This window comes from Neltuma alba, unplaced genomic scaffold (genome assembly GCF_004799145.2).
Source record: "Neltuma alba isolate B1F8T4 unplaced genomic scaffold, ASM479914v2 tig00011088_pilon, whole genome shotgun sequence".
Classification (NCBI taxonomy): Eukaryota; Viridiplantae; Streptophyta; class Magnoliopsida; order Fabales; family Fabaceae; genus Neltuma; species Neltuma alba.
This window is the reverse complement of record NW_021635829.1, coordinates 303,893-319,996: the sequence shown is the minus strand read 5'-3', so window position 1 is coordinate 319,996 and position 16,104 is coordinate 303,893. Positions and strand designations below refer to the sequence as shown.

General features: G+C 36.4%; 2 protein-coding genes across 3 annotated transcripts; one reads left to right on the top strand and one right to left on the bottom strand.

Moving 5' to 3' along the window:
• The first annotated feature begins 439 nt into the window (after positions 1–439).
• LOC114761205 (cell division control protein 45 homolog) lies at positions 440–4,723 on the top strand. Its single transcript, XM_028950534.1, has 2 exons — positions 440–2,922; positions 4,276–4,723. The coding sequence occupies exon 1, from the start codon at positions 721–723 to the stop codon at positions 2,503–2,505; it is 1,785 nt and encodes a 594-aa protein (XP_028806367.1). The 5' UTR covers positions 440–720; the 3' UTR covers positions 2,506–2,922; positions 4,276–4,723.
• Positions 4,724–6,232: 1,509 nt separating this feature from the next.
• On the bottom strand, positions 6,233–14,891 carry LOC114761207 (RPM1-interacting protein 4). Of its 2 annotated transcripts, none has more exons than XM_028950536.1 (4): positions 14,679–14,891; positions 7,670–8,173; positions 6,855–7,043; positions 6,233–6,742 (listed from the first exon to the last, which is right to left on the bottom strand). In XM_028950536.1, the coding sequence occupies exons 1-4, from the start codon at positions 14,682–14,684 to the stop codon at positions 6,713–6,715; spliced, it is 729 nt and encodes a 242-aa protein (XP_028806369.1). In that variant the 5' UTR covers positions 14,685–14,891; the 3' UTR covers positions 6,233–6,712. The 2 variants fall into 2 exon arrangements, with proteins under 2 accessions (XP_028806369.1, XP_028806370.1); XM_028950537.1 differs by lacking the exon at positions 14,679–14,891 and adding an exon at positions 8,787–8,805.
• Positions 14,892–16,104: the final 1,213 nt, after the last annotated feature.

Sequence of the window (16,104 nt, the reverse complement as noted above, 5' to 3'; positions counted from 1 at the left end):
TGAAAAATAAAAATTACTTTCAAAATAAGAAACCAAACATTATTTTCTCTGTTTTTTTTTTTTGGTCCATGAATCAATTTCTCCGATATATTGTTGAGAGTTTTTAACCAAAGAAGTACGAGTACTTTTTTTGTTTTTTTAAATGTTAGATCGTGACCCGTGTTAGTCGCGGAGAGTCCATCGAACGACTAATATCGATGTCTCCACTGTCTTAGGGTGTAACTGTTCCCATCTTACCATTCTGCTGCTTTACCGTCACTTGCCGTTCGCAAAAACATCAAGCGCCAAAATTTCGCGGCGCCTTTGAAAATTTTCAAATTTTCGCAGAAAGGCTAAAGCTTCAAAACGCAATGTTCGAATTCTTTCGTCTTTCCCTCTATCTCTTAGATCTGACTGAAGGTTCCCGAAACACACACGGAAAATTCAAATTTTCAAAGACTTTCTGGAAATTTGAGATTGATACGCTTTAGCCTCAAGCTTCCTTTCTGTTTCACCTCCAACCTTTCATTCCTCTCACTCTCTCCATGACGGAAAGCGACGAATGTTCGAGCTGATTTCTGACTTCGTTTTTGGTTGCTCTGGGAATCATAGTTATACTAATTTGGATGTCTTAGATTCCTCCGGTTGTTTATGCAATTAAGCTCATTTTGGCTTGGGTTGAAACATTTTGCACTAAAGCTTCGGGTGAACTTGTTAATTCTTGTGTTCAGTTGAGCTATTATGGTGCGAGAGCAGAGGGTAGAGTCCTTCTACACCAGGCTACGCGAGTCGGCAATTGCTTCGTCTTCTTCGCCCTTACTCATATTCCCATCGACGTCTGATGTGGACTCGCTCTGCGCATTGAAAATCATCTTCCACGTTCTCGAATCTGATTCGGTCCGATATGCATGTTATCCTGTGTCCTCGTTTCAGGAGATTCACAGATATGCAGGACCCAGTTTAAATTCATCTGACGAGCCCGTTTCCATCCTGTTGATAAATTGGGGGTGCCACAGGGACTTGAGGAAAATTTTGAATCTGGGTCCTTCTGCACGTATTTTCGTGGTTGATAGCCACCGTCCAATTCATCTTCACAATTTAAGCGATGACAATGATCGGGTGGTCGTGCTATATACACGAGATGATGAGCAGCAGGCTGATTTGGCCTATGATTTTGATGTCTCGGCTTTGGCTAATGCTACTGACTTAAATAGTGACAATGAGGAGGCTGAAGAGGAATCTGATAGTGATGACGACAATGACAGTGAAAGTGAAGACGAGGGACATGGGGGTGGATCCAGGAAGCGAAGGCGAGTTTCTCAGGATAATGAACAAGACCCAATTCAGCTTTTCCGAAAGCTGAAAAAGGAATATTATCATATGGGTACATTTCATGGGAAGCCATCTGGGTGCTTGATGTATGAGTTATGCCATTTTCTGCGGAAGAACACAAATGAACTGCTGTGGCTCGCTTGTGTATCTTTGACGGATCAGTTTATTCATGAGAGGCTAAGTGACGAACGATACAAAGATGGGGTTATGGAGCTTGAGCAGCACATCAACAGTTCGGGCAATTTGGATGCGGTAACTTGTGTGACACTGAAAGATGGGACAAAGATCCGGGCCCCTAATTCAACGAGAATCACATACGAAGAGGAACCAAGGCTTATGTTGCTAAAAGAGTGGAATCTGTTTGATTCAATGTTGTGTTCTTCGTACATTGCGACTAAGTTGAAGACTTGGAGCGACAATGGGTTGAAAAAGCTGAATCTTCTGCTAGCCCGGATGGGGTTCGCTCTTGCTGATTGCCGACAGAAGTTTCAATATATGAATATAGAAGTCAAACGCAAAATGAAAGATGAATTTGAGCGATTTCTACCCGAGTATGGGCTGACTGATTTCTATTATCGAAGTTTCTTAAGAATACATGGCTATAATTCAAGGGTGTCTGCAGCAGATGTGGTATATGGTGTGACTGCTCTGCTTGAATCATTTGTGAAATCAGATGGCTCGTGTGCTTCCAAGCAATTTGGTGTAGCTTATGATGCACTGTCCTTGAGCAATCTTGATAAGCTAAAATCTGGAATGCAGCATGCAATCAAGATTCAAAGGGCCATTCTAAGACAAGGAAGCACAGCGATAACCAAGAGTGGCTGTATAAGAAGTGGAAGGAAATTCAGATGGGTAAAAATTGAAGATTCTGCCGACACAAAGTTACTTGGTTACCCCCAAGCTTTGACTAAATTCTGTTATTTTCTTATGGATGCTTTGCGAGAGAAAGGAGCAAGAATGAAGCCTCTGCTATGTGCTTGCTTATCTCAAGAACCTAATAAAATGTTGATTGTAGGTGTTTGTGGGAAGCCTCGTCTCGGTGCAGGTAAAGGAAATGCATTTGGGATTGCATTTAGAAACGCTGCCGAAGAGATTGGAGCAGACTTCTTTCATGAATTGTTTGAATCTTCATGGATTGTTTTAAATGCATCAGCAGTCAATTCCTTCATGGTTAGGTTGACTGAGAGGCTATGATATAGCAGTTCAGCCTAAGATCCTTCAAAGAAGTATGTTCTCTTAGTGCATTTCCAAGCCTGAGATTATTAATAAAATACAGCAGGTGACAACTGATATTGCAAGAAAATATGACTTTGTTGTATTATGATTTATAGACTGTTGAATTATGATTTATGACATCCTTTTTAATCTTTCCAAATGTGTATTCCATAATCCCCGCGTTTCTTCATTTGGCACTCTTGTGAAGCTACTGCTTTAGTTTCAATGATGAAGCTCACAGATCAAGTGCCAAATATTCAATTGAAATTTAAATCAGTAAAATATTTGCTGGTATACAAGTTAATATAGATACAGATGCGCTCAGAGATGCTATTGCTTCAAAGACAGACGGTATTTCTCCAAGCTGCTCTGGGATGGATTACAGCATATGCAAAGGTATGAGTCAATACCTTTTCTGAATATATGAAATCACATGATAATCTATCCAGAAGGGAGCGGATACATGTTTTTATTGAAGTTTAAGATTTTTCCTTTATGAAGGTTAAGACATCTGACCCTGCAAGAACTGTTTGAGCTATACGAGAGAATGTTCAGTTTGCAGTCTTCCCTTTCACTTTAAATATTAAGTTCTTTTGAGTTGTTCCTCGACATCATAACTGTATTAAAAATCATGGTATTTATTTTAGTGCTGTAGACAGATGGCGTACTCACTATCCTTTCTATCATCTGAGTTTGCATGCACATCAATATGCATGTTGTTGTGCATGCTTATAGATAGCAAATTTGCGCACTGCAAAAGGGTTGTATTATTCGTTTCATTCTTGAGATGGTTTTTGTGTAAAATTGTAAGAGTTCTACAAATTTTAAACTAATTAATTTTAAGCATAAGCTATGTAATACTGTAGTTATCTGTAGATTATAGTACGTCGTCCATGGAGTGATGCTTCTATTACTTTATCTATGGATAATTATATAAACATTGTCAAATTGGTACTGGACGAAACTTAGATATTGGTCGTTAATGCTGCTAACTGTCATATTCGAATGCCTCAAATGTGTTGCACTTCTCAAGTGTGCACCGGCATGTGCCCCGTGCACCCTTTTCCGCAGCTAAAAGCTAAACCAGGTAGGCCTTTGTTGTCACCGGTTTTGAAATCAAATATAAGCAAGTTTTTATGTAAGCCGAGACAATTTGTCTCATATATTTATTTCGTATTTTTCAAATTATGATTGAAAAATTACTTATAAGTTACTTCAATTGGGCCCATAATGTTTAAAGCCAGACTTTAGTTCAGCTTATCCGTTTTCTGCCTTGATTTCCGTCTCTTACCATTATTTTTTTTGGGTCTTAGTGTACTTTTGCTGGAAAATGGACATATTTAACCACTCCAGTTCTTGTTTGCCATAACCGTGTTGATTTTCTTCCCAACTAATGCTTCCCCCTCTTCTGTTTGACATTGTACGTATCGGACCCTTGGTTTCACAATGCAGATGCTTATAATAATAAATATTAACAAGCTTCCTAAATTTCCTCATTTCCCATATAGCATCTAAATTTATTTTTACGCAATGGAATTTATTACCGCGTTTCATACCATATCTAATGAGCTATTTGATATCTTTAAGGACCATCACTGAATTGTGGAATGAATTTTGATGAAATTCATATTCTGGTTCCTGGTTTGTCTGTTACTGTCACCTCCAATGAGTTCCCTGATCATTGAATTGAGTTATTTCAACTTTATGTGTTTTGATATCTATCATTAAATAATTCACGATTTTATTTAGGTATTTTGAATTTCACAATCACGTGTGCCACGCTTCGATGTTGCAAGCCATGGCTCTGGAGCTTCTTTACCATTGACATCAATCATAGCTACAACAGTCACCAACACTATTTGAGCTATCCATTATCATAAAATTTGTTCTTACGTAATATTCTGTCAATTTTATGCATTATTGATGTCATGTTAGGTATAAGTGTTATCTTTGTCTAAGGTACTCCTTGATATATTCCCATTCCTCACTCGGGTCAAAAGTTGCCAACTTCAGGATTTACTTGTACATCTCTTAGATGTCTTATATTTAAACAAATATTTTACTTCCAATGGAATGAATTATTCATTGGCTCTTGCAATGGGATAGTGCTGATATCTATTTGTGTCTACTATCTATTTGCCCAAGTAATTAGTTTTGGCAGAAAGCAAGATTAGCTTTCTATCCCATTAGAATGTCATCAGTTTGAGATTTCCTTCGTAGAGAACCGTAAGGAAAGGATGAATTTGTTTGTATGCAGATAGGGACCAAGAGCATAAACAGCAGAAAATACACAATAAAACAGCAAAAAGAAGACAGAAAGTGGAATATAATGCTCTGAATCTGATTAAACAATAATGATCTTCCTACTCGGTGGAAGATGGGAAGTTACAGGATAGTTCACACACTCAGCTCTTACAATGAGCCTGACATTCGAGGGGTCAGCTCTTTCCTCACAATGCTCTTCAAAATATGGCTTAGTTCCCCTGCTCAGAACACAACGGCAAATATCATCAAAAGCAAACAGCAGTCACCCAAAATACATTAACTTAGTACACAGACCTTAAAAAAAAAAAAACACTAGTGTGCGCTATTTTCTGCAAAAGGGTAGGAAATAGAAGTCAACTCCCTGGCTGGTCAGAAAGGATTATTGCCTTTTGCTTGCTTCTTCCTATGTTTCCTCTTATGGGCATTTTTAAAGAGGTCGACTGTATCACATGCACATTCTGTTGCTATGGTATTGATATCGCTTCAAAAAAAATTTTGGAGGGTACTTGCCAGGTGAATGATGGGTCCAGATTGCTGCTAATGCTTAAAAGTGAAAGTCTTGTCTCGTTCCTAAATTGAAGGAGTTTTGAAATACACAAAAGAGAGAAATTTTAGAAAATTCCTCGAAATCATTTGCTGTGACGAATGATGGAGATAAATGGAAGGCAGACTGCTTGATGATTAATATGTTGACAGGAAGATGACGTCCTAGGGGCATGGTGAGTCATCAGAATTCACAGCAATCTTGTGGGGAGACTCGCCTTTTATGAGAATTATTCTCTCATTATATCCTTCACTGCTGTAATCAGAAGGTTTGTTTCTCTCAGGCGAATTAAAAAGAGGTTATTTTTCTGTAGCTGCTATGTTAAGTAAAACGACTCCTTGCTGGAGTAAGCCTTGAGTTTCAGCAGATTCATTCGGGACACATAATGCTAAGTCTAACCTTGTACTTTTATCTTTTATTGTTAATACAATCTTGTTTGTTATCCAAAAAAGAAAAATGCTAACTTCAGTTGTCCAACTCTTCTTGTTATGATTATGATTATGATTATTTTGATTATTTCTAGACCTCCTACTCAGGTTCTCAAACGTCACTTTTTTTGTCGATGCCGTATAAATGCTTCATCAATCCGATAAATGAGGTATTCTTCCGAGCATGATTAGATATAATCCTATAATGTTTATGGGAAAAAAAAAAAAAAGATATAATCCTCTAATAAGATTTTGATATATAAGGTTACAAGTACCACGTCTCACATAAAATTAAATGAAAACCTGTCATGGCACTAATTCAAATACCAAGCATCATTTACCAATTTATCAGTAAAGAATTACACAACCCGTATTTCTTTTTAAATATCTTAACTAGATACAGATAAAACAAATGTCAAAACATGACAGTTACACAAGAAAGGGTGAAAAGTTAAAAAACATGACAGTCACACAAGAAAGGGTGAAAAGTTAAAAACTTGAAAGAAAGAACATTCACAATCTTAGGCTCAAAGTAACTTCGCTGACCAAATGGAAAAGAAAAAGTATGTAAAAAAGCATATAATAGTAAAGAAATATGATCAAATACACTATGTTTAGCTTCTCTCCAGGTGCTTCAGTCCTATCTTGACCAGGTGCACTCAGAAGTACTAGAATTTAACGTAGAACTTGTGAAAACAGCCCTTAAAGTTTGAGCCTCTATGGTTTGTTAAGGGCCACACACAAAGGTCCGCAAAGTGCTAGTACTTTGCATGCACCCGGAGATTATAGTACAGAACGCCCCTGAAGAGAAACTGAACTCTCTTTAATAATGTTTTCCGCGGTGATAGCCTTGGATATTTACAAGTGCTACACACACCTCATGATCATTCACAACAACATTGTTAAATTGTTTATCTGTTTAGAATCTCATCCACGCTTTGCCAAGAAATCATTTTTTGCACCATCCAAAGCAGCAACTCTGTAGAAGCCAAAGAGGGGTACAAAAAGAAGCTTCAGTTGACTAAGAAATAAGAACTAGTTACCAATATTCAAGTCCTAACAGAATTCAGGAATTGTCGTTAAGCTCATACCTGGACTCTGTCGTCATCAACTTTATTCCGGACAACATATGGTCTGTTTGGTGGGGTGCCTGGCGCATTTCCAGCCCCACCTTGTCTCTCCTCTCGCACCTTGTTGAAAATGTGTGTATATCCATCAGCTGATGCTGGATTACTCTCATCCCAATCACCAAACTTAGGAACGGCAGCACCTTTATCCGGCTGTCACATCAAGAATGAGAATATCATAATTAATTTCAACGACAGAATTCAAAGTGAAGAAAAGTACCCTAAAGACAGAGAAGTCAAATTTTTTAGAAATTTCCCACTGATCGATCATACTGATGTAACACAAATTAAGATAGTGTATGCTGCCATTTTGATGTCAGAGACTTCAAGGGATGTTTGATTCAATAGCTTGGTTCTTGAAAGATAATAACCTGTGAGTCCAACCGTTTCATATAATACATCAATGCAATTCCGCAATAACATCTAATAAGCTCATGTTCTAACTGTGTTGTTCATGTACCATACCAAAATTCTGCAATGTGCATTGTTAGTAACTTATTTCGTGGTCACCAACAAAGAGAACTTTCGGCAAATATCTGTATGTTCTGCCAGCATAATTATAAATCTAAACCCAATTGTCCAATGTTTTTTGTTGGTATGCATCCAGACGTACTGCTAACCATCAGATGGGCAACTTTGCTGACACAAGATTAACAGATCTCACAGCATGAATGCATCTTCAAGGACCAAAGTGGTAGTTTATTCTAAGATTTTTTTCTTCAAAAAATTATTTTCATGCAAGGCATAGTAATAAGCAGTAGAACATATAGAAAACTAACATTTTCATCGCGGTTAACCGGTCTTAGTCGGGATCTTCCTGGGGTACCATGGCTATTCTCGTAGGAGTTCCTTCCTTCCCAAGAGGGACTATCTCTGCCTGGGGTCCTTGCATGTCGATGAAGGGGTGAGCGTTCAAAGCTGTATTCAGACCCAGCACTTTGTCTTGTTGGTTTTCTACGGGTATCAGCAGATCCTCCTCCATGGCCTCCAGAACGAGCTGGAGAGCCAAAGGAATTATTTGGATTACTATCCATGCTCCTCTGTATATCAAGTGATGATTTTGCTGATCTCTTTCCAGCTGATTCCTTCAAATCAGCTCTGGGTTTTGAAGGATGTTGGTCAGCAGAAGATGAATTATGACGGACTAAATCAGGATTTTCCTCAGGATCATTTGGATTTGTCATCCTTGGGCCAGTTCGATCTTGCCGGGCCTTGTCAAAGAAGGCTGTATAAGGAACATCTTCATTTTCCCAATTGCCAAATTTTGGCACACGAGATCGTTGCTGTCAATTAACAAATTGAAAAGAGCCTGTTAAATATTGATCAATATAAGTTTCAAGTGCTAAAGAATGTCCTTTTACATATCTAGCTCATTGTCACTAGTAATGAAAACTTAGGAGACAAATAAAAAGAAAGGGAAAAAGACAATATTCCTCTTTATGCTTTCTTTTCAATGAGGATCATATTGAGGTGCACTTCAAGAATAGTAAATCAGCCTTCAAAATATAAAATGCTACTACTTTACTCCCAAAAAGAACTGGTGTTGCTGGAGACATCCAGATTTTACAAGAAAAAGTACAAGTAACTTCAACCATAGCCATATCAGTCAAAATATGATTTCATATTAGGTTTTACTAAAGAAACAGTGAAAAAACATAAATCAAAACCATTCATGGGCCTTCTAAGATTTTGTGATGACATGATGCTATCAAAGCCTTCGCAGCTCTTCAAGGAAGTATTTGGCTGCTCTTGGGAAGTCTCTAGCCTCTCTAATGTTATGGGAGTCTATTTTTATCATAATTTATCTTGGTCATTTCCGCATTTTCTTTTCCCTTGTAAACACTGTAAATATGTTTATTCCTATTCTTTTATCTGACTTGGGAGGTAGCTCAGTACCTTTATTGGTAAAGAAGGGCTTTCTGAAGTTTCATCACTTTCCTTCCTTCAATTAGACTAAATTTCAACACAGGGTATGACAGACTTGTGCTTTTGTCCAAGCTTCTAGTCCAAGATCTCTCGTTTGAGACGATGCGTTGTTTGCACTCATTCTCTGCTTTTATTTTTTATATGAATAATAGATAAGAAATCAGTTAGGAAGTTGCTTGGGTAGCTGGAGGTGTTTGGCTACCGTTATCTCAATATATACCAATATATCAAGGGGTGAGGAGGACATACGACTGTTACTGAAGCCAAGCAAACTAATTTCCATAAAGATATCAAAATTTTAGCATCCATCTGGGCAAACAAACAACAGACATATCACAACAACAAAATTTTCCCTCTCTACTATCTCAGCCATTGAACTGAATCCCCAACGAGTTATGTGTTAACATTGCTGAAAAAACTTAAAATAATCTATTCCCGATTGTGCATGAATCCAAACAAAGCAAGATTATATCAGTATATATATACAAAAATGCTTGTATAGATCACACCTGAAGAGATAATGCCTCGCTTGGCCCCCACTCTCATAGGTTGCAACTTGTTAAACTAACTAAATGCAATAACCAAATTGAAAGTTTCTCTCTCTATTGCTAAGCATTTAATATATTCAATCTCAGGATTGTTGTTCATTCAAGTAACCCCCTTTCTGGTTGTTATCAACAATACATGTTTCATCTAGGGAATTGTGTGTCATCAATTAGCTCATTTTTAACCATTTCCAATTTGATCTCTAAAAGTTATCCACTTTTCTGCTTCAGAATATTATACCCTACCAGCCATTCTAATAGAAAGACATCTAATTCTTGATATCTTCCTTCCATCATACTTTTTTACCTGCATCATCTGTTGTTAAGTCATTAGTATTTAAGGTCTTTTTAAATTCAAAACTCCAATCTATCTATTGGGAAACCAAATTCACTGAAAGGAAAAGGAGGGGAAAAGTTATTGGAACCAAGTTTGTGGTTTCCTACAAGCTTTGCAACAGATTACTGTTTTCATCTATCTTTCCACAGGTTACTCATTTAGTTCAATAAAATCCAAGGTGCCCTACTCCTAAGGAACAAAAAAGGATTGGATTCTCGAACTGCCTTACACTTTGTTTTTGGGCTTGCGGACAGGTCTCCTATTGGATGCAGTCATATTTGAGACATAGTTACACACTAGTTGAGATCACCTCTCTTAGCAAGGATTCGAACTTTAGCTGGCTACATTGTAAGGGACTAATCCTTTCCACTGGACATAAACCCCTCACACTTGAACTCAATAAGAGCCTTAGTATATCAAATCCAGTGTCTCGTCATATAAAGATCAATCTTTTGCAGTCCTCATGCAGAGCAATACAAAGTTCATGATTAATCCCATGAACTCATAAGTTGATCACAATTCAACATGACTTCAATAGCAACTTACATAATGCCATTAATACGTAGGGGAGAAATAAGAAAGGCCAAGGATTGACCCATCATATGGGGTGTGCCTGTCATGCCAAGGACAATTGGACTTAATTCTTACAGTGAGTAGAAAGTAAAAGGTTCTGTTAGCATGCAAACCCAAGGTAAAATAATTCATTCCACAGAGGAAGCCGCACAAGTAAACTGTTATCTGTGAGGATCAGCATTCTATCTTGATCCTCTCCTTCTACAAGGAGAGGGGAATTTTGTTAGGAGATCACGAATTACCATTAATCTCTGATGGGATAGCACTCACCTTGCCTATGAGGTCAGATTAGATTTCGAAAACCTCATATTCTCCCTGAGATTCAACAGTTTGTCACGAAGTACTTTGCCAACTACCAGCTTCCAAGGACTGAGTTATCTTCTTTCAATAATTAAATCCTATATTGATATGGTACCCTCAAAATAGAATAAAGAGACTACGACTGAGGAAGAAATATGTATTCTAAAGCAGTCTTTTACAGAATCTCTAAACATCATCACAGACTTAGGATGTACAAAGCCACACTGGGCATTTGATTCTTGGAGTTTGCTTGTCCAAATTGTCATGAAGCTATAATAAAGCATGACCACTTGATTTTATCTGGAATTCTTGATTCTAATTGCATGATGAAGCTAGAGCTTGTTCAGAACTTGTATTTAGTTTACAACTTTAGGGCATCGACAGGCAAAAGGTTTAGTCCAAAAACCTAATATTTTTCCTCTACATATACAAGTTTCTAACGGCAGTACATTGTGAATCATCCTTTGTAACAAATATGTAATTAAATTAGGTTTAGCAAATTTAATAGCTTATGATATGAAAAAACAAAGGAGTAGCCCATGATCTGAAGTTTCCATTTACTCAGTTATGACATCAGTTCATCAAACATTTGATTTAACACACGTTGGTCCTACTTTGTCCTACCCACCCATCGTTTATCTTATTTGAGTTGGCTACCGTTTTAATCACATTTGAAAGATGTTTTTTGTTGATATGCAGACCCATTTGAATATGCTCACACATTTTTGCAAATACATTCTCCCGCGAAGTGACGGACATAGCTTTATCAGCTTCTTAACAGACTAAACTAAGTTTGATTTGGACTTGATATATGAGTAAGGAAATACCGAAAAGAAAATGAAATAATCAAATTACGATTTCTGAGAAATTGGTAAATCCTAATGTTGTTGGAATCAGGAAAAGGCCCATAACTTATAATCGGGTTTATCATCACTTTTATACATGTATAACAGCTCTTAAACCAAATAATAGTATCTATTCTTAAATTAATATTGTTGCTACAGAAAAATTCAATTAACTAAAATATTCAGGAATTGAATTCCTAAAAAAAGTTAATCAGAATTGTATAATAAAGAAACAAAGCTGGATTCACAACGCCAAGTTACATGTTTCACACAACACGATTCATAAAACTAGTTGCCACATGCCAGAATCACAAAGAAAGCTACACTTGATAAGATTCTGATTGAACAACCTCATCAATTGAAAAAGCAAAAGCGAAGCTGCCGAGGTCAATTGACAATAAAAGAATTATAATTTGGGTCAACTTTATTAAAGCTTTTAGAAGATGACATTAATATCAGTGCAATTGTAGCACCGTTCCAGGAATGGAGAATTTTTCTACCCCCTTTTATTCTGTTACTTTCTCCTACAAAAACAGACTATATTAATTTCAGCATAGTTGTTTGCAAACTAATAGCTAGCCAATAAGAGATAGATAGATAGATAGATAGAGAGATTAGCTTATGACCACAAAATTTGTTTTCTCAGTTATGCTAATAGTCTCTCAGATCCTAGATCCAATGTACTTTTGTCCAAGGCAACTGTCATTCTTCTTTGTTTGGCAATCATTTTTATCTCACCTAGATGTTTTCTGATAGACAGAGCCTTATGGATATGTTCAGACACCTAGGGCCATTATAATGATATTTGAAAAGCAGGACCAGCCAGTTGAATTCAAAAACCAGTGACTAGTGCCTAGTCTGAACCAAAAGAAAACTAAAACCAGACTTGAAACAAACCAGTCAAAGACAAGTGAAACTTGTAAAGACCTGGTCTAAAAGACACAAACCTTTCAGGCTGTCAACTGTTTAAAGAGCCTAGCCCATACCTACATCTTTAGATGCCCCTCACCTTCCATGACGTAGGGCCCAGTCCTCTTTGTTTTCATTCATTTCAGGAACGTGGGACTAAGCAAATGCCACCTTTCTCAACGCTCCTTCCATTTCTTCCTTCTTCCTCCACCCTGCAACTTCTAATGCCCCCAACTAAATCTCTACTCTTTCTTTCTTCTCTCTACCCCCTCATCAGTTCTCTTCTTCCATCACTTTGTTTCAATGTCCCTACCTTTTCTTCCAGAATGGATCACACTAAACAAAAAGGCACTGGATTTGTGCCACCCAATGTTGAATATATAGATGGCACAAACAAGACTGCCACAGATTTCTTCACTCTTTTCTCAAACCAATCAATCAAACTGATCTCTCCTAAAAGACACCATCCATGTATATTCAGACTTAAGAATTACCACTCTTTTGTTGCTACATCTGCTTCCATCCATATAGTGAAATTCAGATGACAGTATATCTAGCTAATAAACGTAGATCTCTCTCAAATGTATGTCTGCTGCTTGGATACAAGGGATATATAGTTTGGAAGTGGGATGGATATGGAATGATTTGAGTATCTCAAAACTATTTTAGGTATTTAAAAAATGACTAAAGAACCTTGGGTTCAACATCACGGAAGCGTCTGGCCTGCTGCAAATGTCTAAATATTAAATGAAGAGCCTACTAGTGAGCATGGTAAAAACACTGCCTATCCATGAGTAACAACTGCGTAACTGAATGACCATTGAAAGAGAAGAGTTTGTTGAAGAGTGCTAAATATATGTACGCATGTGCGCGTGGGTGCAGCACAATCTTTAACTGCAGAAGCAATGACAGTAGTGTAAATGACCATAGAATCCACATTTCTTCCTTAAGGAATTTAGGATGATATATCAAGACAAGGTTTGTACTCAGATATAAAATTTTATATTTAATATTACGTACGAATATATTTTTTAAAAATATAATACCAACAAACAAAATCAAATATTAAACTTGCAATTTATCTTCATATTATTGTTTTTTATTTGAAATCAATTCTTCATAAATTTTTGTTATTGTTTTTTCATCTGTCTTATTAAAATTTGTTATTATATACTTAAAATATATTGGTTTAATTACAATTGGTTTGATCACAGTTCAGCCATTGAATCTTGAACTAATGTTTCAATGGAAGATTCCTTTTTCAATATTTTGAATGGTATTCTTCAGAATTTAAAATTTTGCAAGAAATGAGAAACAAAGGCTTCGCTATCTTGTTAATGAACTAAACTTGGCTCATTTTTCACTTGACACCAGAGGAAAGTAATACGAATATAGGTGAAATTTCTGTCTAAAGTTCATCAGAATTTCTAAAAGCCAAACTTCGCTGGAATCTGGACAGGGCTATTAATCTTGTGCACATGCTTTTCCCTTTTATACATAGAGCCAGTCTTAAATCAACAAGATATAGCCTTACCTTGTTATTGTTGCTAAAATATTTTACTGTTTCCCTAAAACATATAGCTCCATGCAAATAAAACCCATCTACCAACATAAATATAATCCTCAAATGACGCTTACTATGGCGTAACCATCACTAATTTAAACCTATGACATGTGAGAAGAATGAAATAGTCAGATAAGGCATCCCAGATACGTTACCAAGCAGTACAAATGCATATGGCGTTACAGGAAATTTTGGCGTGAACAGTAAATCACATCGAAGTGGGACGTCTGACCCAACATTCACAAACCTACGAGTAGAGCATAAGAACAGACTCTTGCAGCTCACCTAGCTCCTTGCTTCGGTATTAATTCGAGACATCCACAAAACAGAATTTTCAATTTTGTCGGTTTTTTCCCCTATTAAATTCGGAATCTCATGAAAAGGAAACCAACCTGGATTCACAGACATGGTTACCAAAACTAGCTGCACATCTCAGAATCACCAAGAAACCTCCACTTGGTAAGATTCTAATGGAATAACCTCAATGACTTGCGAGGCCAAAACAAAGCTGCCTTGGTCGATATGGCGGTTAAAATATTTCGTTTTGGTCAACTGTATCAAAACTTTTCGGAGATGAATGAAAAAAGAAAGATGGACAGTGAAAGGAGAAAAAAGGACCGTTGCTTAACTTGGCTAGAAAAGCAACATTACGCAGGAGATTCAGACTCGGAATCCCTGAAACTTTTCTCAAATATCTTAGCAAGTACAGAGTTATAATAAAAGCACGGGCAAAAGATGGAAATAGATAAGAGAAACAAGAAGATTTTAAACAGAGGGAAAAGAACTTACCGCCATTTATTTCTAAGCCAAGCTTGGAAAGAAACCACAGAAACAGCAGAGACGAGAATTCTTCGAGAAAATTCAGCTTTTTGGATCAGACCCAGGAAGCTCCCTTACAGAATTCGAAGACCCAGCAAGAGAGAAAGAGAAAGAGAGAGGGGGGGTTTATCAACCATTGACCTGTGCTATCGCCAATGTTTGACCATTCTACTTCATTTCTTTCCTTCGTTTGCCTCTCTGTAAATTCTTCTGACTTTCAATTCAAAATTATGCGTCTGAAAAAATAAAAATGGTATTTTCTTTTGGCTCGTTCCAAAGAACCCAAATGTTTTGACTTTCCAAACGGCTGCTATTGGCATGGAACAAGCAAAATTACGTGGCGAAGCAAGACCAAGTCCCACCTGAGCTGGGTATCGGTCGTTTGGTTGCTGGAAATTTGGGTCCCGTAGGTAAGATAAACGACGTCGCATATAAAAAATTACGTACTCGCATCTGTAATTCAAGTCACTTAAACTAATTTATTAAACCGGTGTCAAATTATTTTTTTTGGAAATTTGGTTTTAAAAAAAATTTCTGTTTGAAAACTTATTTGGCAACTATGATCCATGAATGTAACTTTCTTTTTGTTGTGTGCAACATATCTTTTGCTATGTGCAAATGACTTTCATACTGATAATTATTATATATCATTGATGATATGTTACACACAGTTAAAAAAAAAGTTACACTCATAAATCATAGTTGCGCATTTGCACTCATTCAAATTTTGCTTCTTTTAGCTAATTGAGTTTTTAAACAAGGGCTTTTAACTATTTTTTTTTAAACGTTACTCACATGAAATGAGATTGTGAATGAGAGAGAAAAATAAAGTCACATTGAAGTATTAATTACAAGAGCAAAATTAATAAATAAGTATTAATTACTTTCCAAGCGACTTATATCATGAGCCAATAAATTTTTATAGAAGCGACTTATACTGATGAAATATTATGAATATTGATTCTCCATATCATTATTAATAATGACTTAATTAGGTTGAAGTGAAAGATGTTTTAATTTGTTCATTAAGAAAGTGATCAAAGATTTGATTCTTAAATATTTTTGCCAAAAAAATACAATCTTTTAATTCTTACTAGATTTGTAGCAAAGATAGTTGGAAGAGGACAGTCTTTTATTCTCTATATTCTAAGCCAAAATAAGTTTCTATTATATAAAATGATTTTCCTTTTTTTTTAATTAAAAGGAAAATTTATTAAAAGATAAAAAGATACATATAAAAAAGTCTACCCATCACAAAAAGATTATTTGAGCATAGTCCAATTAATCAGTAGACAAAAACCAGCCTAATATAAACTAAAAGTAAACAAAAGCCTGAGACTGAAACTCAACAAACTCATGAGATATAAAACATAGTCATATTTATAAGTCATTAAAA